Genomic DNA, 24,026 nt, shown 5'->3' on the forward strand with positions numbered 1-24,026 from the left:
AAATCTGAATGTGGAGGCTTTGTTTTGGTGCTGTTTTCCTGGGATAGATAGTGAGACTCCCTCAGCCCTCCCAGGATCCCTCACCCTCCAACCAGGCCTTTTCTGGTTCCTCCCGCACACTGCACAATTCTGGCTCTCAGAGAGGCTCAGATGGATCCTTCTGATCGGGAATCAGCCAGTGCTTCATTCCTCCTGTGTCCATGACTCAGCATTGTGGTGACAGCGTGTGCCCTCTGTCACTGTCTCTGAAACAAGTCCTTCCTCTTTACTCATCTGTCCTTTGATGGGGAAGGGGATTGAAAATCATCACTTTATTCAATCAATCTTTATCAGGTTCTTTCCACATGCCAGGTACCATTCTATGCACTGTGACTACTAAGTGAACATGAGATCCACAAGTTGACTCTATAGTGCCTACATTCTCATAGACAAGATAGAAAATGGACGGATCTATAAGGCTAAGATCTCAGAATTGCAAACACACTACTCCTAGGGATATTTGGGAGGTCTTTCTAATCAGAGATTTACCCACTGTTAACACCTCCTGGTAGGTGAACTAAATATCCCTGCTTTCCCCATCATTCCACACTAGAGATAGACACACTTGGCTTCTGCAGTCCTAGTTCCTTCGTTCCCTCGTTGAATTCATGGAAGAAGAGATTTTGAGACACCTACCATGTGCCATGCTCTGCCTGTCGCCTCAATCATAGCACACGCCTGATGGACTGAACAGTGGTTGTTCACAGTTGGACACAGCTGTCGGCAGCACTGCTGATGAAGTGACCCCAGAAACCATTCTTTCTCTATCGCCCGAGCACCATCTCCTCGCTTTGCTCCATCTGCCCTGCATTCCCACGGCCCAGCACATCTCTCATTTATTAAGAGGTTACTTTTAAGAGGTTGTTTTTTTCCTAGTGATTCTGCCTGGACACCAGTTTTCAGAAGAGGTTCATTTGTATTTTCAATACCCACCATTTCCAGCCCAACTGGGTCAGCTCCCTCATCAACATCTGTGTGGTTACTTTGGCTGAATAGTAATAGTCCCATTACTTCCGCTTTGTCCTTTTAAAAAAAAAAAAAAAAAAAAAAAAAAAAACAATTTCAGGAAAATGAAAAAAATGACTAGTAAAACACCCTCCACCCTCAGCTGCTTAAAGGGAAGAATCTGGGGAGAAGCCATATTCCAGGCAGCTGCTCTCGGCTCTCCAGCGCTCTGGCTATTAATCTCCATGCAGAATGGTGGCTTTCTTCTTTTTCAGATGGGGGTCTCCCTTCTGCAAAAGACGCTGGTTGCAAAACCTGCCGTCCCGCGGTGTGCCCCCAAACATCTTATTTGTCTTGATATTTCTTTCACTGAAACACATATGACAGATAAGGAGTCACCAGAGGATGGTTTGCTCTGTGTCAGACAGATATTAAAACAATAAACCACGTTGTCCTGGGATTCCTGTGCGCACACAGCCAGAGAACAAGGCCAAGATGAGACGTTTCTGAAAGGCAGCGAGGCAGTTGTTCTGGGGGAATTCCCTGGGAACCCGAGTCCTGTGATCCCACTGACAGAAAGCACTTTTTAGTGCTCACGTTTTCTTAGGAGCCGCAGACTGCTTGGTGCAGCTCCCCCATTTAACTCCTCCACTATGCCTACCTTCCACCAGCCCCTAGCAGGGGCCAGAGGGAAATCCTTCAATGGGTTGAGAAGCTATTTTCCGAGTTCATTTTTTATGTGCTCATCTGCATGTCATTGGCTTTCTCAAACTAATGTGGATTTAAAATAGAAAAACAAACAAACCCACAAACCTCTATTCTGAGTTCAGAGCTCTGAACATGAAATTTGCAGGGGCCAAAGATAAGATCCAGTTGACTCCTGGAATATAAAGGGGCAGTTTGATACCATGGTGCAGGTGTGCATTCCTGGGGATCCGGCTTTGCAGGTGGAGCCACGCCCTCTCATTGGCTGCAGAGCTGGGTGAGAGCATGTTAGGAGGAAAGTAAGAACATCCAATGACACTCATATAATTCAAGTGCTGGAGTGGGGACTCTTGGTGCTTCTTGCATAGAAAGGTGTGCAACTGCAGAGGTGGCCCCCTCCTCCCTTTGCCTTATTTCTCTTCAAAAGTGACTCTCCCTGCACAGTGTGGAGATACATAAAAGGGAAGCTGAGCTTGTCTCCCATCGAGGGAAAAGCACCTGGCATAGTTCATTTAAACACGATAATTTAAACAGTTGCTTCACTAAGGACTCCAAAACCATCAATTTCTTAAATCATGTTTTCATTTATGTAAAGCTATTTTGTCGCTACTGGAGAGCTTGTCGGGAGTGTGAACAAAATGCAGCTTTCAGGACCAAATAGCACACCATGCCTTTTAGATCTGTCTCCTGGGGTTTTGTTGGCATGTGGCGTGGACTCTTGATACCCCATCACTTTTTATGGAAAAATAAACAAACAAACAAAAACACAAAAACCACCTCTATGGGCCCACCTGCTCACGGATCTATATTATTCCCATCCTTGGTGAATGAGACAGGCATGTAAGCACCATTTCCCGAAGATCATTTTATTTATTTATTTTTAATTAGTTTTTTTTTCAATTACAGTTGACATTCAATATTATATTGGTTTCAGTTGTACAGCATAGTGGTTAGACATTTATATAACTTACAAAGGGAGCCCCTCTCCCACATAAGTCTAGTACCCCCCTGACACCATACATAGTTATTACAATGTTATTGACTGTATTCTACATCCTCATGACTGTTTTTATAACTGGCAATTTGTACATCTTAATCCCTTCACCTTTTTTCACCCAGCCTCTAAACCCTCTTCCATCTGGCAGCCATCGGTTTGTTCTCTGTATTTATGAGTCTATTTCTGTTCTGTTTGTTTATTTTACAGTTTTTGTTTTTCAGTTTCCACATGTAAGTGAAATCATATGGTGCTTGTCTTTCTCTGTCTGACATTTCACTTAGCGTAATATCCTGTAGGTCCATTCATGTTGCTGCAAATGACAAGATTTCATTCTTTTTATTACGGCTGAGTAATATTCCATTGTATATCCAAGATATGAAAGCAACCTACATGTCCATTAGTATACAATTGGGTAAAGAAGATGTGGTGCATATATATGCAACAGAGTATTACTTGGCCAAAGATAAATTTTAGCCCCTAGTATTGGTTCTACAAAGTTCTCTTTGAGCATCCACATGGTTTAGTGAGAAGATCTGGAATCAGGCAGAGCTGGGCTTAAATTGTCATGGTTATACTAGAGGTGTGACCTTGGCCTAGGCTCTTTGCTGTGAAGGTATTCATGGATACCCACTCACCTGTGAGCATCAATATTGTTGTGAAAAAACCTTTCCATTTGCTTGAGGCAATGTAGCTCCTCAAACAAAGGGGTGACCTTTCCCTTTCTGTCTTAGAAGCCATATTCTGCAGTACTTCAGAAAGTTCACCAAAGAAGCTGGTCTGGAAGATTTATGTTGAAATAGTGACTGGATAACTGGATCATTTCTGCATGGTCTCCTTCATTCTGTTCTACTTGGGGGTCTGGGGAGGGCTCCAGTTCTGACATCAGGCAGGGGACCCCTAGGTCCAGATGGCTTGCTTAGCACGGGTGGGGAACATCCAGCCTTCGGGCCATACAAGGTCAGGGAAATCATTTGGTATGGCTCTGCCAAGGCATTAGGGGTGAGTTAATTAAATGTTTGACCAAATGTAGCAGGCTAATTTTTAAGTTGATAATTATGTATGGCCCGAGAATGATGATATAAATATCCAAATGGCCCTTGGCAGAGAAAGGTTCTCCAGCCCTGGCTTAGGGTGTCACTCAAAGGATCAGGACTCAGTCTTTCAAATCTGAAAGCTGGCTCTGAAAATCAGATGGCCTCAACAAACTATACCCACAGTGATGGCTGGAGGTAAAATGATTGATGCCTTGGCATCGTGTCCCCATCGAGTGAGCCACTGCCACCCCCTCCGAGGGCCTCATGTGTGAAGCCGCAGCAACCCCAGAGAGTCATGGAAATCCAGCCCAACATAAGGAAGCTAATTTATCTCACTTGCCCTGTTTCCTACCTGGAGAGGCAATTCACCGAGCTTGCTGTTTCAGCCAGCTGTTAGCTAGATCATGAATGATTTAGCAATTGAGCCTTTACTGTGTATATGCACTCGATAAAGTAATTATTTATAGAAATTATTTGATTTTTTCCCATGGCTGCCTGAAAAAAAAAAAAAAAAAAAGCTAAATTTTAACTCCAGTACAGGTTTTGTCAAACAAATAGATTTTGGCAAATCCCTTCATCCAAATTAAAATAGACCTCAGCATCTCCCAGTTTTGTCTTCAACATCCAATCAAATGACAGAAAGCACTTTTGCAATGCCTGCTGTGGTCCTGCCAAGTCAAACACTCCAAGATTGAGATTCATTCTCGTTTTGCGGGATGAAATGTTACAAAAATCCTGCCCCGGGGGGTATTGTCAATACCTGTGCGTAGACAGATCACAAATATGTCTTGTGTGCAGTAAAAGCCCATCACTGCACATTCAGCCACCATGGCATTCAACACATTTCTGTTGGATTATTCTGACCATTTGTAACCTGGGAGAAAAGAGGCAGCTACTTCAGGAGGTAGGCAGAGGAGTGTGGCAATTAGTAACAAACCAAGGCTTCTGTCCTCATTCCAAGTTGCAAAGACATGAATGATGAGAGAATACCTGTGCATGAGTGTTGTGTGTGGTTTTGCTGAGGTGTTTTGAATTTGTTTTTAAGTTAGGAAACATTTCTGCTTTGGTAACACCAGACTCATCATTTAGAGTACATCTCTGTGTGTTCATTGTACTGTTACTAATATTTTTTTTTTTTTGGTCCATAACTCATTTCTTTCTGAGGAAGAGATTTATTCTAACCATGTTGTGAGTAAAGTAATAACTGATAACACTATCAATTCTGTTCAGAAAGAAAAAGCACAACACTCCCAAATATTATGGAAGTTTCTTGCTCAAATCTTCCAAATCTTGGAGAAAAATTCTGGTTGAATTGAGTCATAAGGAGCTTGTTATTCTGACAGTGATGAGGTTTGTGTGTGTAACACCATTCTAGGGCAACCCAGGTCCATTGCTGGAAAAGTCCATTTCCCCAACATTTCTGGATTGTATACAATCCCGCAGGCTCGCATCCAGATGTGGAGATAAGCCCCAGTAGAAAAGGGAAACAGCTTGCCTTGGACTCTTATTGGGAACATAAATCAGTAGTGACCCCTGCGGCCTGTATCCGATTAGTAGAAAAAGAGCAAAGCCCTTCCAGGTGTCTTAAAATCTCAGAACATAAATAAAGAACATTAGTAATGCACCTGCCCCCTCCTCCACTTTTACCCCCTGCCCCCACCCAACAAAGAGCACACTGAGGTCTCAGGGAGACTTGTCAACAGATTCCTCTGCAGATGAACTCAATTCATGATGAATTGGGGCTGGTTTTTTTGGATGCAGTGTGGATATAGGGAAATGATGATAGCAGCTTGTACAGACAATGGGAAGGAAGGAAAATGGAGAAAGTCTTGTCCAAAGCTGACATGGGATGCCTTTGTCCTAGTTGCCTGTTGGGTAATAGATAAGATGATAGTCTCTCTAGTGTTAAGATGTTTGAGTTCAGATAATTGGGTGAGATTGTGAGCTGCTCTGTATCTTTGGTTCCTCCCAGGAAAGTAAGATTGTCGTTATACCTGGTTTCTATGGTTTTGTGAAGAGCTGGTGAGTTAACTGATGGATCTGGAGGTTAGCAAGTGTGAGTAAATAGTAGCTGTTATAACATACAGTCAGATCTCCTGCACTGGCAATGGAGTACGGGGCGGTGCCATTTGCCAGCTGTATTCACGACGTTGTTTGGATTATTCCAGTTATCACTGCCGGAACTTTTAATTTTAGACACATAAGGTCCAGAGTCCCTTACCACTGATGTTCTCACTACACCAGGTTCTTGTAGAATCTGCACCCTCCCTAAGCAGCATCTTAGCAAGTCCTACAGGTTCACGGAGCATCATCCATTTTTTCTTCTGTAACTGGACCATTTACTCTGGCATTCTAGTTTATCTGACAATATAATCCATAAACATTGTAGGGCTTACCTTGGACCAGGTAACCCTCTAGGTGCTGTAGACACAGTATTGACCAAAATAAAGTCCTCAGGACATCCCAATACAGAGACATATAATAAAGTTGCAATCAAATGAGAGATTGAAAAAGTGATTAGTGGAGTGGGTGGGGAGGACTGATAGAGACTGTGGAGGCAGGTAGGAGATGGAGGGTACAGTTGAGAGGAAAAGCCTTGGAGGAGGAGATGACGTTGGAATCAAGATTTGACTGAGGGAATTAACTCACCTGGTAGAGACTGAGCAAAAGACAGAACCTGTAGGAGCAACTGAGAAGCAGCAGCCAGAGGCTGAGGGTACATGAGGCCTTTTATTACAGTAAAGATTCAGGTCAATGACTTCAGCCTGGCCAGTGTCACAATCTTTATTCCCCTCAAAATATGTGCATTTCTCTCCAAGTTCAAATCCTTGCCCATCCCTTCCACACATCCTATACCAGCCTAGAAACTTCTGGCTAATTTGGATTTGACTAAAACTTTTGTACCGTGACGTTATGCAGAGAGATTCAATTATGGTGCGCAATGTTTTGTGAGTAACTACCGCCCATAAAAAGTTAATTAATCAGGGCTGTGTCAATTTCCTTGTGCCATGTCAATTTGCTGCCAGGTAATTAATCACTAATCACCCACCAAGCAGCAGGCCGGGGAACAATCCACGAGCCATTTATTGTCTTCCCCAAATAAATGGCATGCGCAGCCAGGAAGAAACACATCTTGCCTTTCATAATATTTTTATCGACACTTTTGCAAGTTGTAATAGACTGAAGCAACAAGCAGCTGCAGTTCAATGGAATATGAATATTAAAAGAAACAAGTGAGTGGAGATTTATAGGACATTGCGTTTCTGTTATGTCAGTTTTGAGATTAAACCGAGCAAATGAACAGTGAAAAATTACTCTTCCATGTGGAGAATGGTGATTAGACTTGTACATTAATTAGAAATTTTTGTTTTCCTATTCAATGCATTTCAAATGAGGGTGTCCTATAAAGAACTGTTTGTCCAAAATGTAGATTTATTCACTTCTAAACAGCGGTATTTAATATCAACCTGCATTTTCTAAATGAAACGAGAGTCGATCCCAAATGTGTGTTTCCGGGATAAAATATGTGAGTTCGAGAACTAGAGATTCCAACAAATTAAGTGGCTCTTTTGATCTTTTCGTAAGTGACGGAATGGATGCTACTCTGCTTTTTTCCTCCCAAACCTTGAAATTACTGAATTTTTTTTTTTTTAAAAAATAAGCCTTTCCATTTTCACTTTGACCTAGCACTAAATATGTCCCATCACATGCAATTTTCCATGCAATGTCATTTAAAGATAGTGACCTAGTTGTGTATAAATTCTGTGTTATAAACCAATTCGATGTACCTTTATTTGAGATCCATTTTAAACAAACCTTTTTGCCATTTGGAGAAAAAAAAAATCATTCTGTTTCTGGCTCTTCATTATGATGTGTATCACAGGATGCCCTGCCTCTGAAATCGAGCTATAGCTGGCTGTTTATTCACTTCAGTGTGTTACCTGTTATGCCACTTCTTAATTTATGGTCCAGTGTATGGAACAGGAAATCCCCCAAGGGGAATCCCACAGAACTGTAAGCCTGCTGTTGAAATCGCATCTGCACCCCCAGAATTATGTGAGTGAATATTTCCTACCATAAACTGCCCACAGAACAATCCAACCCCAAATTAGCATGAAGGTTTCTCAGTTTTGAAACATTCAAAGGCCGGGGTGGTGAGGAAGTGGCTTTATGGGGGACAAAAAGAGAGCCCCCCCCCCTCCATTCCGATGGCACACCTTTTCCTGGGCATCTGGCAGCCTCATGCAAATTCAACCCAGCGCACAAATGCAAAGAATAATTGCCCATTAAAGCGGTTGTATATTTTTACGGCTTTGATGTAGAATCTGCCCCCTGTCGGCTTTTGCATCTGCTACTCTGCTCTCTCTCCCAAAGCTCTAAAACTTTAATATGCAGTTTAGCACCCTCAAGTATTTTCCACTGGTTTTGTGTTTCTTCTCTTGGGATTCCTGGGCTGGTGAGATGATCTCATTTGTGTTTATTTTCTAAGGTAAGCACCACTTTGTAAAAGAGACAGAGGGGGGAGGGGTGTGAGCATGTGTTTGTCACGGTAAATACATTGAAGCCAGAGCTCATAGAAGGTTGGAGGTGAAGGCTTTGTCTTTGAGGGGGAGACAGACAGGAAGCAGCGGACACGTGGGTAAATGGCTCATTTGGCTGGTTGATACACCCACGCATCTTCCATTTAAAAATGTTGCTTTTCTTTGATCCTCCAGCACATCCCAGTACGCCTCTTGTTACATCCCTAAAGTTTCATCCCTAAAGTTTCCGTTTCATTGAGTTCCACGGTATAGAAAGAACTCCCTTATTCCCACTTACGGGGATGGTTACTCCACTCACCTCCCGCAAAATGAGCTCTGGGTATAAATCGAGCTGAAGGTTGGGAGTGGGTGGGCTGAGACTGTTGATGTATCAATAAGATGCTCAATTGGTATTTGCTCCGAAAAGCTCTTGCCCTGTTTTCTTTGGGAGAAACTCATTTTTAGCTTATGAGCTAAATCCAATTTTTGTTGCAGTGATATCAGATTTTTCACTTTGATTCATGCTGGATACAGTTTCAGAGGGAACCTTTCCAGGATAATGAACCTATGGGTTTTCCCCTCCCTTGCTTCTCTCTTCTCCTGCCAAGAACTAAGGATTTATATTGTATCCATCAAGCAGCCTGAACACTCTGCATTGTTTCCCATAGATGGTCTGTTTACATGTTTATTATCTTGACGTTCAACTAGAAAAAAAATCAAACTCCAGCGTTGAGGTTCAGAAATGCCTCTAATTTGGTGTCTTTTCTTTCCAACACAGTTCTTTAATTTACATTAACCAACCAGTATTGGGCAGGGTGACAGGTGTATGACTTTTGTTAACAGTGATTTAACAGACGTGAAGAGGACACTCTGAGTTTCCCTTTGGCACTAGATTTATTAAACATTTTTTTAAATATTTTTATTGATTTCAGAGAGGAAGGGAGAGGGAGAGAGAGAAACATCAATGATGAGAGAGAATCATTGATTGGCTGCCTCCTGCAGGAGCCCTACCGAGGATTGAGCCTGCACCCCAGGCATGTGCCCTTGACTGGAATCAAACCTGGGACCTTCAGGCTGCAGGCTGATGCTCTATCCACTGAGCCAAACCAGCTTGGGCTTATTAAACATTTCTTACCCACTTGCTGGATCCAAACTCCAGAAGTGGGGCGTTGATAGATGCCTTGATAACTTTTACTCAACACAAAATAAGTGTCTTGCCACAAAGAAAGTGCATAATGAGATGTCTCTTTCTACAAGATCCAAGGACAAAGCCATTTTGGTGGTGTTTAATCTGTATCTGAAGCATTTATTCAAGTAATTGCTTTAAATATGCAGTTAACTATGTCCCAGCATCTACAAACCAGCATACCTGGTGGGCAAGTGAATAAAAAGTAGTTGCATCTTATGTTGACTCTGAAGGAAGCTTGACAAACAGTTGTGGCCTTTTTGCCCTTGAAATTGACAATTTGTCTTAGTGGCAAGAGAAGAGAGCCTTGCTGTCCTTAACCAGCCATTGGGAAACAGCCTTGAAGGGAGCTGGGAGGACACATAAAAGGCACAGCTGCAAATCGGACAAGTTAAGGGTTATAAATATTGTTATTTGCTGTTCTTTCTTATTGCACAAATGCATTGCATTCAGAGACTGTGATTTGCTGGGCTGCCAGACTATGGTGTGGGGCTGCAGGAAGGAAGGCGCCTTTAATAGGTATAACCTGCCTGGGGGCAAAATATAAGTCCTGCTTTTCCCCAGGACAGGAAACCCATCTTCAGATCCTGACACTGTGCAGCAATAAAAGGGCATTGATAGGAGTTGAGGGTTTGCAATAATACCAAGTCCAATACACTTATCCAACTTGCCTCCCTTTTTATCAGAATCAAAGATATTCCGAGTCGGGTTGCTATGTCTGGGCCAACACAGCACCAAAACGTATGGATGCAGAAATTATTTTTATAAGGATCATGATTCAGATCCAGTTGTGTCATTTGCATACTGTTTTTCTGCAAAAGCTTGGCAGGGCATTTTGTATAGAAGATAGCGTTATGAAAGATGGGAAGTACAGAGGTAAGCCCTTTACCCCCCATAAAGAAGCAGCTTGGCATTGCTTAACCACCAGAAGGAGTCCAGACACGATGTTAGGTACCTGATGCTGCTCTGCACCAGGCAGCCTTGTAAATCAGTGGGCAGAGCCGAGGTGCTCCCTGCCCTCATGGAGCTTGCATTCATTCCAGCACCAGTGAGAGTCCTTCAGCCCTGGGGTCCAAGCTACTGGATTGTCAGTACAGCAGGCTCTCCAATAACATTGTTTTGTTATAATGTTGATGAGGTGCAGTAGGCACTTAGCTCTTGTGTGTATCAATTAGCCTATCCTATAAATTGGTTTTGTTGTACGGTATGTCATTTCGCTTACAGCTGCAGCATCTATTGAGGATGTGAACTGAGGACTTACTGCACACCAGGGAAGTTCATGGCAGTCTTGTCCAGAAGAAGATTAACAAATAAAGAGAGGAAGGAAGAGGGAGGGAGGGAGGGAGGACAGGAGGGGGAAGGAAAAAGTGGGGAAGGGGGGATTGAGGATAGGAAGGAAGAAAGAGGAAGGACATGCTCATTAGTGATGATGACTAACCAGAGACCAGCAGGCCCCTTGGCCAGTCCTCAGCTGGCAACAGGAAAGAGAGAGCTGAGCTCATCCATCTGGGAGACTCACAAACTTTCTCCAGGAGGCTTTGCCCCAATGCATGAACTATGGAACCACCTTGTTTTACCTAAGGGGACCTGGGCCCCAGGAAAGCAATATTTACACCAGGAGTTGATGTGAGGTCTTCCCTGCGTTCCTCTAACAAAATAAGAACCACTCGCATCTGGCCTTTGTAGAGAAGCCCAAAGAGCCTTGTGTTAAGGCCCATCAGTACCTTTTCCTGCATCGGGAAGGACATTTTCTCTCTGTAGGAAACGGGGTGCCTGTGGAACCCTGGCTCTGCACTTTTAGCAGCCTGTGCGCCCCTCGTTCTGCTGCCCAGCTTCTATTTCATGTTATCTCCCAACATCTAAATCCTCCAAGAATTACTGTAAAACCTGCTTGTCGCTGAGAGGGATCTTGCCTCGCTCGCTCGGCACCACAGCCCGCGATAATGAATGGGTCAGCATAATTACCGTGTTTTCTCACACTGGCAGCCAGCTGCTCTGCCAGATTGTGAATCTTTCATTTTCTTTATTTCAAAATCCAGGGCGTTCCTATGAAAACTTAATGTTTGAACTGTGGGGAGATGGAATTGGAGTCAAAGCCATGCTCCCTCATTTTCTCCCCGGTCCTGAAGCAAACACCTCGTATCTCATTAGTTCTGGGCTTTTATGATATTAGGATTTACCGCTTTCCCCATTAAGACCAACACCTCTCTACAATTATTTAAAACCAGCGCCAGGAGACGTGGGTGCTAGGGGCTGGCAGGCTGAGAGTTAAGTACAGCAGCATGATTTGTTTTTAGCAATACAGCAGGGTACAGCCCAGCCGTGTGGCTCAGTGGTTGAACATTGTACCTATGAACTAGGAGGTCACATTTGGATTCCTAGTCAAGGCACATGCCCGGGTTGTGGGCTCCATCCCCAGTGTGGGGCATGCAGGAGGCAGCCAATCAATGATTCTCTCTCATCATTGATGTTTCTATCTCTCCTTCTCCCTTCCTCTCTGAAATCAATTAAAAAATATATTTAAAAACAGTTATAAATAACTGGTATGGTCTCAGACACAAATAGAAAGATGGAATCATTCTGGCATGGTCCAGCCTTCCTAACATTTTACCGTCCTCGTGAGAGAAAGATATGGTACAATCCACTAAACAGGCCAGCTGCTCACCCTTCAGGGACACACACAGAATTCCGAATGACAGCCAGTCAGTCTTCATCTCAGGTTCAAGGATCAGAGTCCAATCCATGCAGGTCCATGAAGTGGTATAGAATTGGGAGTGACTTCTGTGGGAGCCCTCTCCTCTTCCTGCCCCCTGCCACTCACCACACAGCTACAAACTCACTGTCCGAGGGCGGGGAGTAATGGAATGAGATGAGGTGGAGTGCATGTACGATTAAGTGTGACGGTCGGAAGGGGAAAGCCCCTCTTGGCAGTTTGGACATAGGGTGGAGACCACTTTAGCCCAACAGGAAATACAACACCCCGGGAGCAGTTAGGTGTTTCATAAAATAGAGTTCCAGGAAGAGTGAAGTGTGGGTGTGTTGAGTTAAGGAAGTAAAAGAGCTTCATTTGCCAGGAGTCCTTTCCTGGCGTTTACATCATGCCAAAAGGGACTCCGTGTCCTTCCTGGCATGGGACCTCATCATACTGTGAAACCCCAGGGACATGGGGCAGGGATGGAGGGCTGTGGAAGGGAGGAAACCCATCACACCCAGGCTCATCTCATGTGACTTCCTCTCTCGGGAACTCCTCCGAGCTCCTGTTAGGTCAGTGGGATCAGAAGAGAAAATGGGCCAGGAGAGAGGGCTTGCTGGATGGCTGCCCACCCCTTGGCCTGACCATGGCCCACAACTTCATTCACCTGGCCAGGTAGAGACGTCATCCACACCTTCCTTCCGGTGCCCAGTGTTTAGAACCTGCTGTGGATAAAATCGGGGGACTCCTGTTGTTGACTTGGGGAGGCAGGAGGAGATGCAAAGATGAAAGGGCCATGGAGGAAGGCCTGAAGGAGCGTGCAGACTCATAGGAGAGAGAAGCGTAACAAGTGACTGACTTTCCTCTTCTCAAAATCAATACCAAGATCAAGAATGCCCGGGAAAATGGAGTTTGGGTGGGGGGGGCTCACTGGGTTTGAGTGTTTCCCTCACTGTAGGACTTCCTGGGCCTCCGATATAGATCTCCCGAGACAGCGGGTCCCCACATGCATTTTCCCAGAAAGGCACCCTCTCCGTGCCTTGGGGTTTGGGCAATAGTGCCTGCTGCTTAATGGGATGGGACAGCAGGCCTGGTGAGAGCTCCCGGGGAATCGGGGAAGTGGCAGGAGCTGGGAGGCAGCGCCGTTTCCTGAAGGCCTCCTGGGTTAGGATTTGCATGCTGTGGGAGGAAGGACTCCCAGGCAACAGAATTAATTATCAGGGGTCTCAGGCATCACGTCTAATTTCCCTTTTGACTCCTCAGCAAGTTATCCTGCTCAGAGAACTCCCCCCGCCCCCCAGGGAAGAAAATCCTGCCCACACTCTCTTCTTAGCAGTTGAGTTCCCAGATTTCTCTGTCATTACTGTTACTGTGTTTTATAAGCGGCACAAATGGTTAGGGGGCTGATGGGACGTTGGGAATGATTTGTTTCTATGTACACTCTTGATGCATACACACGTCTGGAGGAGCACTGTATTTCAATTAACGTTTTTTTAAAAAGCAATATATGCACATAAAGGAAAATATGAGAAATAACTAAACATTGGATGGGGAAAAGCTATGAACAGACAACTAACACCCATACAGTTCATCCTCAGAGATAAGTATGAACACATTGAAATGTATGTATTTGCAAATATTATTATATACACATAAATATGAATATGCATATATATATATATACATTCACATACACATATGCACGTATCCCTGCATATACATACACATACACACATACTGTGTACACAATGCATGTACATATTCACTTACACATGCACAGATACATATCCATGCACATACATACATACATGTATATTGTGTGCTCAGGCACATATAAATATATATTACACACTAGACATATGTGTGTATATGTATATATGTTTATGGGTGGATGGATTGATAGATGGATGGGTGGAATGATGAATAGACAGACAATGTTGAGAACACATTGCACATACATATTGCAATCCACCTTAAAAAATTGTCCATGCAATGAACTTTAATCCTGTATTTAAGAATTCTTTGTCGATGTTTTCATTTAGCACATTCTCTTAAGCACTGTGACCATCTTAACTAGCCCATCCCCTCTGGAATTGGCCCTTGGCCCTTGACCCCTGCCCAGCTGCCACCTTTAGACCCCTGGCTTCTGGAAGTGTGTGTGGATCTGAAAGTCTTAGCCTTGCTCTCTCCTCTCGCCCTGCAGTGCCCGGCTTTCCGTATCCAGCCGCCACCGCCGCGGCCGCCTACCGAGGGGCGCACCTGCGAGGCCGTGGCCGCACGGTGTACAACACTTTTCGGGCTGCGGCGCCCCCGCCCCCCATCCCTGCCTACGGAGGGTAAGTGGGCTGCCTCCTGGGCGGGCCTCCCTGCACCGCCCCTCCTGTTTGCGCATGCTGGTCTTGACCGCCCCATCAGAACGCCCAGCATGCGCCCGGCGCCTGCAGTAGAGCACCTTGCAAAGAGTATTGAAAAATGAGTGTAATTTGTCCTGTCATGGTTGGTGCCTTTAAGCATCCTACATGTCACATGTTGTTATGTAAATTCTCTCTGAGACTGAATGCTGGAGAACAGAGAAATGGTTACAGCCAGAGATGTATTTCTGATGATTGCAAACATCTGGTTATTAAGGAGGTTGGATCACATTTGCCCCTTGAATCTGTCCGTGGAGGGACATGAGGTTTTTCAAACATAAAAATCACTGGCGTGGTCATGCTCCCCTTCCCTAAGATACCTTGAGCTTCAAGGTTTATGAGCCCTTGCTGGGAAGAGAAAATTAGGTGTGGAGTCAATGCAAACATTCAAACGTTCAATGAAATTGGAATTAAGACTCGTTTTAACTGGATTTTCCAAAACGGCATTTGTCTTTGTTTCCCCTCTGCAAAGAAATGCAAGTTCATGTGACCCCCATTGCCAGTTGGGTATTCCTGTGCATGGACTTTGGTATTACCAGGAGACTATCCAGGAATGGTGGTGAATGCTCAGGGAAAAAAATGGTACTGGTGTGGCAGGCCTTGACCTTGAGATGCTTCCCTTTCTCCTTCCTGTTCAGGGATCCTCCTGGAACATTCCTGTGCACTCAGAGCCGGGGAGAGAGGGATGTCTCTGAGGCAGTGATCCTCAGGGGACATTTGTAATATCTGGAGACATTCTTTGGTTGTCACAACAGGAGCTGGGAGATGCAATGGCATCCAGTGGGCGAGGCCAGGGATGCAGTAAACATCCTACAGTGCACAGAGTGGTCCCTCTCCCCATACAGTCATGGGCCCTAACTGCCAATCGTGCTGCTCTCAGGAAAACTCAGTTATGCCCAGGACAGCCTGGCAGGAGGCTTCCCTGGCTGGTGCCTGGCTTTCTTGTCTGTAAAAAGAATATGGCTGTATCCAGGACTATGTGAAAAGGGTTAAACACATTTTTTATAGCTCTGTTGCTTAGAAATCTTTTAGAAAATTTGAATCAGCCCAGATCATCTATTATACTGAGTGAAATATTTATTCATATCTCACCCACTCCAAAGGACAGCATTTGAAGTGTTTAGAAAACAAATGCAGTGAGACAAAGCTAAGACAATAGAGAAATGAAAGCAGATGAAATTGTCAGGAAGGGGGGGGGGGGAAGGCAGAAATATAAGACAAAATCCATTGTTTCTGGTGTTGTCATTAGAGATATGCCAATTCCAAGCTTCTTAGTAGACGAAATACCACCAAAAAAAGAAAACAAAATTGTGCTAAAAAGATGGTGGATAACAAACCAAGGATGAATTGGCCCTAAATTCTCCCACCCTCCAAAATAATGTATCTTCATGTCCTAAGCCTCATGTATTTGACCATGTGATATAAGGCATTACTGACAGTATCATCATTATCTTCAGCCCCCACAGTATTAAGCCTATTTTGTAGATCCAGAAAGGCAGAAGTAAAGACTTGTTATTCCCAAGGTCATATAATGAGTTATGAAGAAAAAAAAACAAAACAAGTTACCCGCTAGGCTCATGTGATTACTAAAGCAAGATTCATAAGCCATAAATACAAAATTGCATGTTTATACCCCATTAGTTTGCCTGGAAAACATTATCTTGGTAGCTGGTAATTGTAGCTTTCCGGTATATGTACCTTCAGTATCTCACTACTATATTGCACAGAAAAAAAATAAAGTAAAATTATATGGCTTATCCTCACATGAACAATTTATAAAAGTCTCAGAATAACACACCTGCTGTAAAATTGAAATTTGCTAACTTATAATGAACTTGCTCTTTGTGGGGAATAACCATGCATAACTAATTAATGTCATGTTCGCCAGGGAGAGACACAGGCATCTCCAAATGGTGAAACAATGTGTTTGTGACTGCTTCGGACATGATTTAATTTTAATATTCCAGGGATAGCTCTAATTATTTTGTTTATAATGGTGGATTGTGCCTCTTTGCTGACAATATTGACTGGAATTCTGAACCCATGTTTAGTAGTAAGGTAAAATTCTTAAGATGGGAGGGATAGAAAGAGCAGAAGGCTGCGGGGGGGTGGGGGGAGGGGTCCATGCCTGCAACTTCCATAAGAGCAAAGTGCTGGTGGAAAAGGAGAACATTCAGCCAGCTGCCTGGTGCTTTGCTGAATTACAAATTGGCTGGACAAATTGGCTCTGAATGTAAAGGCATGAACCCAGTATCTTAAATGGTGGCTTCCTTTTTCCTCTGGCTTGTTTGGTTTAGGCTACAGAAGACATCAGGGGGCAGCTCACCTTGGAAAGAAGAGCAGACAGAGATTGGCGGGAGGAGAGAGGGCCCTGATCTTGCGTTGAGTGGCAAAGAGGTTGGAAACGCACTACTGTTTCCAGGAAGTGACATTGTCAGGATTCAGGTGGTCCAATAGATAGTGAGGATTTCCTGTAGCTGTTTGCCTCCTTTGGAGGCTGATTTCTAGATTTGACTGATGTCTTTGACTGATGAGGCCACTGAGGCAAATGGCTCCCTTGGAGGAATTTCTTCTGGGGGGTTGGGGGGGGTGGGGAAAGGGTGCCATATAAGCGAACAAATTCAGTAAATGTGGTAAGTGGTAAGGTAGGGTGTTGTGTGAGCACCAAGGAAGGACTTGGATGTTTAGAAAAGGCTTCTAAACACCCAAGTCCTAGGAAGAGATATAGAACTCATTTATGGCCAATTATTTCCTAAATTTCCACATTAAGGTTTCAGTCTGTGATTCTCCCTCACACCCAGTGACCCCATCTTTTCTAAGACGTTGGCTAGCAAACTGCATTTATTAAGGAAAAATGATTTTCCCCTTATCACTAGTTGAAGACTGCCAACCCAAACCTCTGTTCTTCATCAAGTATCCAATATGAATATACTTTGTTATTAAAATTCCAACCAAAAATGTGTAATTTATCCAACATCCATGTACAGTTTCCATATTGTTTTTTCCAAGAGATATAAAATAATCCCACAATTCCTTTTATTGATTTGGTTCCCCCTCCACATCCTGATACTTTCTGAAGTCCCCCTCAGCAAGTGAGGAACATAGGTTATGGAGGGGCCCTATTTCTCTTTCTTACATACCTAAATAGAAACATCTTGGGACATTAAAACATGACCAATCCTTCAGGGACTGGGGCTACAGAGGCTCTGCTTGGACCATGAAGGGATCCTAGAAATGAACGCAAAATCCTGGACTGAACAGCCAACCCCCTGGTGATTGCCGGCATCCACTGAATGAGAATGAGTGATGAGTTAGAAATCTAGTGTTTATACAGTCTAAGGGTTGTTACAGTCCTAAAAAATGTTTTTGGGGAAGATGACATTACCACCACCACCACCATTCTACCTCATACTACCCTGGGTAGCTGACGTAACCTGTATAGGTACAATTGCCTTAACAGGAGAGTGAAGACTGTGTCTGCCTCCATTGGGTTGATAGGGGATGGGATAGGAGATCCATGTAAAGCTACAACTTAGTATGGAGGGTCCATCATGTGATTCAAGTTTAGTGCACTATAGCTAATGTTATTGAGAGTGATGCAGTTACTACTCCTTTGTCTCTCTCTGTATTACACCACTTACTCCTTTGCTGGGAGGCACCTGCAGTTCACAGATTGACATTCCCCACAAGCCACAGAGATGGCTTTGATTTGCAAAGATCATTCAATGGTTTGTGGAATATGTAGATTGTAAATAAAATATTAACTAGTGAATAGTCTCAACAAGAGCTGAATGAAGCAAGTTTTCCATATTTCCCCTTGCATTTGATCCTGGAGTTAATTTTGCTAGAGAAGCCATAATGTCCAGTCTGTCTTTCTATGACTTATAGTTGGGAGAAATTACCCATTGGGTAATTACCATCAGTGGAGCTTTCAGACTGATGGTTTGTGGATGAAGATGGAAGGTAGCCCCCAGACTCAGTATTTTCTCTGATGTTAGATGACAGCAACTAAACCCCATTCACTCCCAAAGGAATTTCATGAGATGGGCTTCACCACATTCTTGTTCTTAAGTAGTTAAGTAATTACAAGCCAGCTACTCATTAACCACCTACTATGTACCATGCATATTCTATGGGGCTACAGAAGAGTGCTCTAATGGAGTATCATGGGAGATTTTTAAACTATTCCAATCCAAGCATCAGCATCTGCTATAGGGTTTTGGCATTGGTTGGCTGGATATCTGTGAGTGTGATATTCTGTACTTTCTCAGATAATTAATTATGACACATCTATGTGCAACTTCTCAGAGTTAGCTTAAGTATTTTGAGGAGACTCGGTGCTACTCTGGGTATAGGACAGATATAGTAGTATCCCAGGAGAACACTTCTGAAAGGTAGCTAGTGCAAGAATCAATCCATATATACATTTTTGAGAATGCTTTCGGATCCTAGAACATAGGTCCTAAAAACTTGAATAACCATCCTCTAGGACTGTGTATTCACATTTCTGTCTGTAAATCAACCATGCTTTTCAGTTTTCATCTTTAAATGTCTGCTCCTCAGACTATAGTAACTGATACTTAGGCACTTTCCAATTTAATATAAACACTCGAACTAAAGTCATCACTACCCATTCTCAAATATTTTCCAGGATTCTGTCCAGCTTTTTGTTTTTGGTGTCAATTCTTATTGAGATTCTCATCCAGTTTTGAAGTGTAACCTCTAATATTTTAAAAAATCCTCTTCATTGAGTGCATTTATAGACAAACACCACAAATCAATCGTTCTTAAATTTGTGGGGGGAGTAGGATGTCATAGATGCCTTTGATAATCTAATTAAAATAGGAAATTTTCCTTTGGAAAATGTTGATGTATTTACACACACACACACACACACACACACACTTCTATAGAAATGGTGCCAGAAGTTCATGGACCCACCCGATATCTACTTAAAAACAGCTAGATTTGAATGCATTAAAATTTTAATTTATTTCACTTGGAAGGGGCAATAAGGTACAGCAGTGTTAAATAACCTTTCCTTCAAAAATGTATTTGTGGGAGAGACTATATTATATTACACAAACACATTGTACACTTCGGGCATCCTATTCTTTCCTTTTTTTTAAATAAACTAATTTACTATAGTGCAGTCATTCCCTGCTTGCATTCATCCAAATATTTAACTAGTTATTACCTTTCTAAGAAAATGAGATGTGCATTTGCATTATGTTCTTGCAAAAGCACACTGCAGTCCCAAAGTGATTGACAAGCAATACAATTACCTTTGCATGGCTAGACAGACCATCTTAGCAATAACATCGGCTGCACCTGTTCAATGCATGACGGCTACTCCCTTCTCTTGTGACTGGGCCGTGGTTCATTTATCTATATATACAGACTAGACATTGACCCCTTCTCCTTTCCCTGCAAATCCATTGCATCTGTTTCACAGGGCTTTAAAAACAAGTGTTTGGCTGTATTCATGGAAACCAGCATGAGACTTTGTAAGAGCTTTCTATAGCCAGCTTCCATTTAGGATAAGACCCAGGAAGCTGATTTTCAGTGTTGTCTCAAACGTAAACACAAGGAGGGAGGGGGGTGTTTCATGGAGCAATGAGTCTATTAGTCTTTGGACCAGCAACAGCATCACCTGTCACTTGTTAAAAATGCAAATTCTTAGACACATACCACCATTCATATCTATGGCTTCAAGGCCTCTGGGCTGGGTGGGGGCCCAGCCATCTGGCTGAACAGGCCCTCCAGGTGGTTCGGATGTGTGCTGAAGTTTGACCGCTGCTGCTTGCCAGAGCTGTTAAAAGTTGGGGCTGTGAAGCCTAGACCACCTGGCTGGAATCCCAGCTTAGTCACTACCTAGCTCTCTCTCCTTCAGTTCCTTTATACCCAAAGGGGTGACCACAATATTGTCCATCTCGAAGGGGTGCTATGAAATTAAGTGGGATAATGAGCACAACACCCTTAGCTTACAGGCTGACACAGGGTCATCGCTCAATCAGTGTAAAGACTAATAGTACTTGTACTTGTGCTATTACTTATAGCTTAGTGGGGGCGCGGGAGGAACGCACATAGCAATTTGGTGAAACTGACGCCCCCAAAGTGGCTTCATTTCACACTGCCAATGAGGACAACCATATTGGTTCCTCATTTTTTAGAGCTTTCATGAAGGTAGATCACCTAGCCTCTCATTCATTTCTCTCTAAAACGTTCAGGTGTTGCACTCGGTGAAAACAAACAATTCCGACACCGTATGGTTTATCACAGCAGCTAGAATTCATGATTTCCTTTCTCAGTGAAGCCACCACTTCCTGCGGGGCCTCCCAAAGCTGAAAGATGCCCGTCCCGCAGGCCATCTGAGGAGCCCCGTACCCTCCAGACGCTGGGCTTCACACAGGCTGTTCCCTATGCCTGGCCTGCTCTTCCTGCTCTCTACCTGGCTAAGCCTTTGAGATTTCTGTGGCATTTCCTCTGGTTCCTTGCCCTCTGTTGCTAGCCCCCCTCCGTCCACTTCACTTTCAGAGTGCCATTGTCCCTCTCCTCCGCAGCACCCATCACAGCTGCCGTTGGACGTTCATGCACGTGGCTTTGTGACTGAGTGCCCACTCCCTGGGAGCTCCCCGAGGGTGGGCATAGCGAGTGGATTCAGTCTCTCTGCTCTCTGTGCCTTGGCACAGTGGTTGGAATATAGGAAACAACAGCAGGGACCTAGTTTGTTTGAGCTTATCAGAATGAGGGTGTTAGACCACATTTTCTCTTTAGTTCTCTGTCTCATATATGTGGGATGCCAGAGTCCCAAAGTCATTTTCCATGGCCCACGTTGGAGGGCAAAGCATGGTGATTAGGTTACCGTACTGAACAAACATCAGGGCCCGCCTTGCCTCACTCTGGGAGCTGTTGGCCCAAACAGGCTTGGCAGGAAGCACACAGCCTGCCCCAGGGCACCAGGACTTGTCCTGGTGAAAGAAGGGCCCCTTTCCCAGCCAGAGCTCAGCCCCAGTCACGCCTGGTCCACTGTGTGTCCACTGGGACAGACCTCCAGGTCCAGCCTCGCTCCCTCACAGGCAGACCTCGCTTTATCGTCTCACTTTATTGCATTTCACACATTGCATTTTTTTACAAGTTGAAGTGAAGACGCTTCCCAACAAAGCGATTACGCCTCTCTTTCCCGTGACACTTGCTTTGTTGCAGTGGTCTGGAACCCAGCCGCAGTCCCTCTGAGGGGTGCCTGTGTTTTCAGAAGAGAAGACTCAGACTGGGTCCTCTACAGATATTTAGGGGGAAAAAAAGCATTATTTCCCATATTTGTACACTAATACATTCATATTTTCTTCACAGCTGGATCATGTTCTGTCCAGCCTCTTTCCCTGGTCTCCTATGCCAGGGCCCAGTTTTTTAATCCTATTCACCTTCTCCTCCACTGGCAACAGTCATTGGTGCTGCATAACCAGATCAGAAACAAACTTGAGGCTGTGGGATGTCTCTTCATAATTCACTATTTAAGTCATCCTGGAGTTGCTAAGTCAATTACTCTGTGCCATCTTCTGTCACATCCCCTTTAAGATATGGCAATATTCAGTCAGTAGGTATTTCTTTTACATCTCTTGGGTAATAAGCAACATGTCAAGCCATAAGCTTGTGGAGTAAGCTTATTGGGTGCAACTTCAATGTGAAACGAGTCCCATACACAAGTACATTTAATATTTGACCAATATGTAAAATTATTTTACCAAGTGAGGATCAAAAAATGTGAGGTTGGCATTTATAGGAGGGAGAAATAGCTCTGCTTTGGGTGAGCATTGGACAAAGGTCATAGCAACGGTGAGGTTCAGTTAGAGCTGCGATGTCAAGCATGTGACCCATTTCTTTGTAGCCAGATCTCACTGACTCCTTCCTTGAGGTGGGCACTTGCCCCTTTCCCCATTTTACAGACGAGTAACTGAAGCTCAGGTAGCTTGAGTAACTAGTCCAAGGGCACATAGCTGTGGATGGTGAGGCTGAAATTTGACCCAGATGCCTTTGTGATTCCCATCTAACTTGGCTCTTAATTGGTGATCTGCTTTTGGTGAGGATGTTGGCAGAAAAGCCATTCCCAGCACAAGGAACAGCATGTGCAAAGGCATGATGGCATGAAAGAATGGGACAGAAGTTGTTTTGCTACGGCTAAATGATCCTCTCTGTGGTTCTGGGCCCAAACTAAATATTGGCTGCTCTCCCCTGTTGCATCAGATCTGTTCTAAGTCCTGCTGGCAGAGGCTGGCCCTGCCTTCTGACCCTCAACAGACACTATCTTCTTATGTTGGAAACGCTGAAAGAGAATCCACAGCCTAGCTCGGAATGTGCTCACCTCAGCATCTGGGATTAGGGTTTTGCGCTGCTTGACAAGTGCTCTCGTGAACTGTAGTCCTTTTGATCAAAATGAAAACAGCTAAAAGCGATTCTCACCAACCTCCTTAGTGTGTGAAATCCCTGCCTCCTTTTTAAGGATAATGGTACTTGGGGTTTCGCCGGTCAACTCTGAAAAGCTCTGAGAAGCACACTACAGTGTTCTCCAGCAAACCAGTGTCACTGCTGTGTGTGCGTGTGGGTGTGTGTTGTGAAGTGCCCTCCTTTGGCTCAATTTGCTTGGCTTACATGCAGTTCCACTCTGCTACCGAACCTGCTGGAATCCTTTGGTAATCAAAGTTGTGCTTCTGTTCAAACCACAGCTCCATTCAACGATGGGGCTCATTGGTCCTTTGCCAGACTCATAAATCATCTATAAACTCCATGGGGAGATATTAGGGAAGGTTATTAATTACACTACCATCCTTTAGAAAACATGCATGTAGAAACACGTGTTTTTATATTCAAGGTCATCCTGTGACCCTCACAAAGCCTGTGAGATGTGCAAGCTGCATAAGAACCTCATTAAGCCCATTTTAATACTTGGGAATTTTAAGTCAGTTTCCCATGATGGTGGAGCTGTGAGCTTCTTTTCCAGGCTGTTTCACTCAAGGTATACCAAGAAATTTCTGGAGAATTCCAGGATCTCTTTTTCTCCCCTTCCTGTGAGGTCCCTTGTCTCTGGGATGACTATATGCACAGTGATCAGATAGATGCTGCAAGGCCAGGCTGTTCAATCATAATGTGGGGCTTTGCTTAGTCTGGGTATCATTTACACAAACATGCCCATACAGAAACATGCATGTGCATGTACATGTACAAGTACACATAAGCAGATTGCCAGCATACTACTACACACATTAAAATAGTGATACACATTCATGTACATATGCATACATGGGCAAGGTATACACATGAACACATGTGTACACATGTATGAATTGACATATACGCACAAATATGCATTCACACATACACATTTATACCCATAAATGCACACAAACACACATGTATTTTTTCACACACATTCACAAAAGTACAGTTAGAGATATTCTCCTACATTTACCATGAAAGAGCGGTACAGGGAATTATCAGAT

General features: G+C 43.9%; 1 protein-coding gene across 46 annotated transcripts in view; it reads left to right on the forward strand.

Moving 5' to 3' along the window:
• Positions 1 to 24,026, forward strand: part of RBFOX1 (RNA binding fox-1 homolog 1) — a 2,122,525-nt gene that overhangs the window by 2,047,108 nt on the left and 51,391 nt on the right. For all 46 annotated transcript variants that reach the window (XM_080678210.1, XM_080678241.1, XM_080678221.1 and 43 more), the window contains one exon: positions 14,322 to 14,454. In XM_080678210.1, the coding sequence (XP_080534336.1) occupies positions 14,322 to 14,454 (133 nt within the window). The remainder of the gene's footprint in view (positions 1 to 14,321; positions 14,455 to 24,026) is intronic.

The sequence above is a fragment of the Plecotus auritus genome (genome assembly GCF_963455305.1).
Source record: "Plecotus auritus genome assembly, chromosome: 7".
NCBI classification, from domain to species: domain Eukaryota; kingdom Metazoa; phylum Chordata; class Mammalia; order Chiroptera; family Vespertilionidae; genus Plecotus; species Plecotus auritus.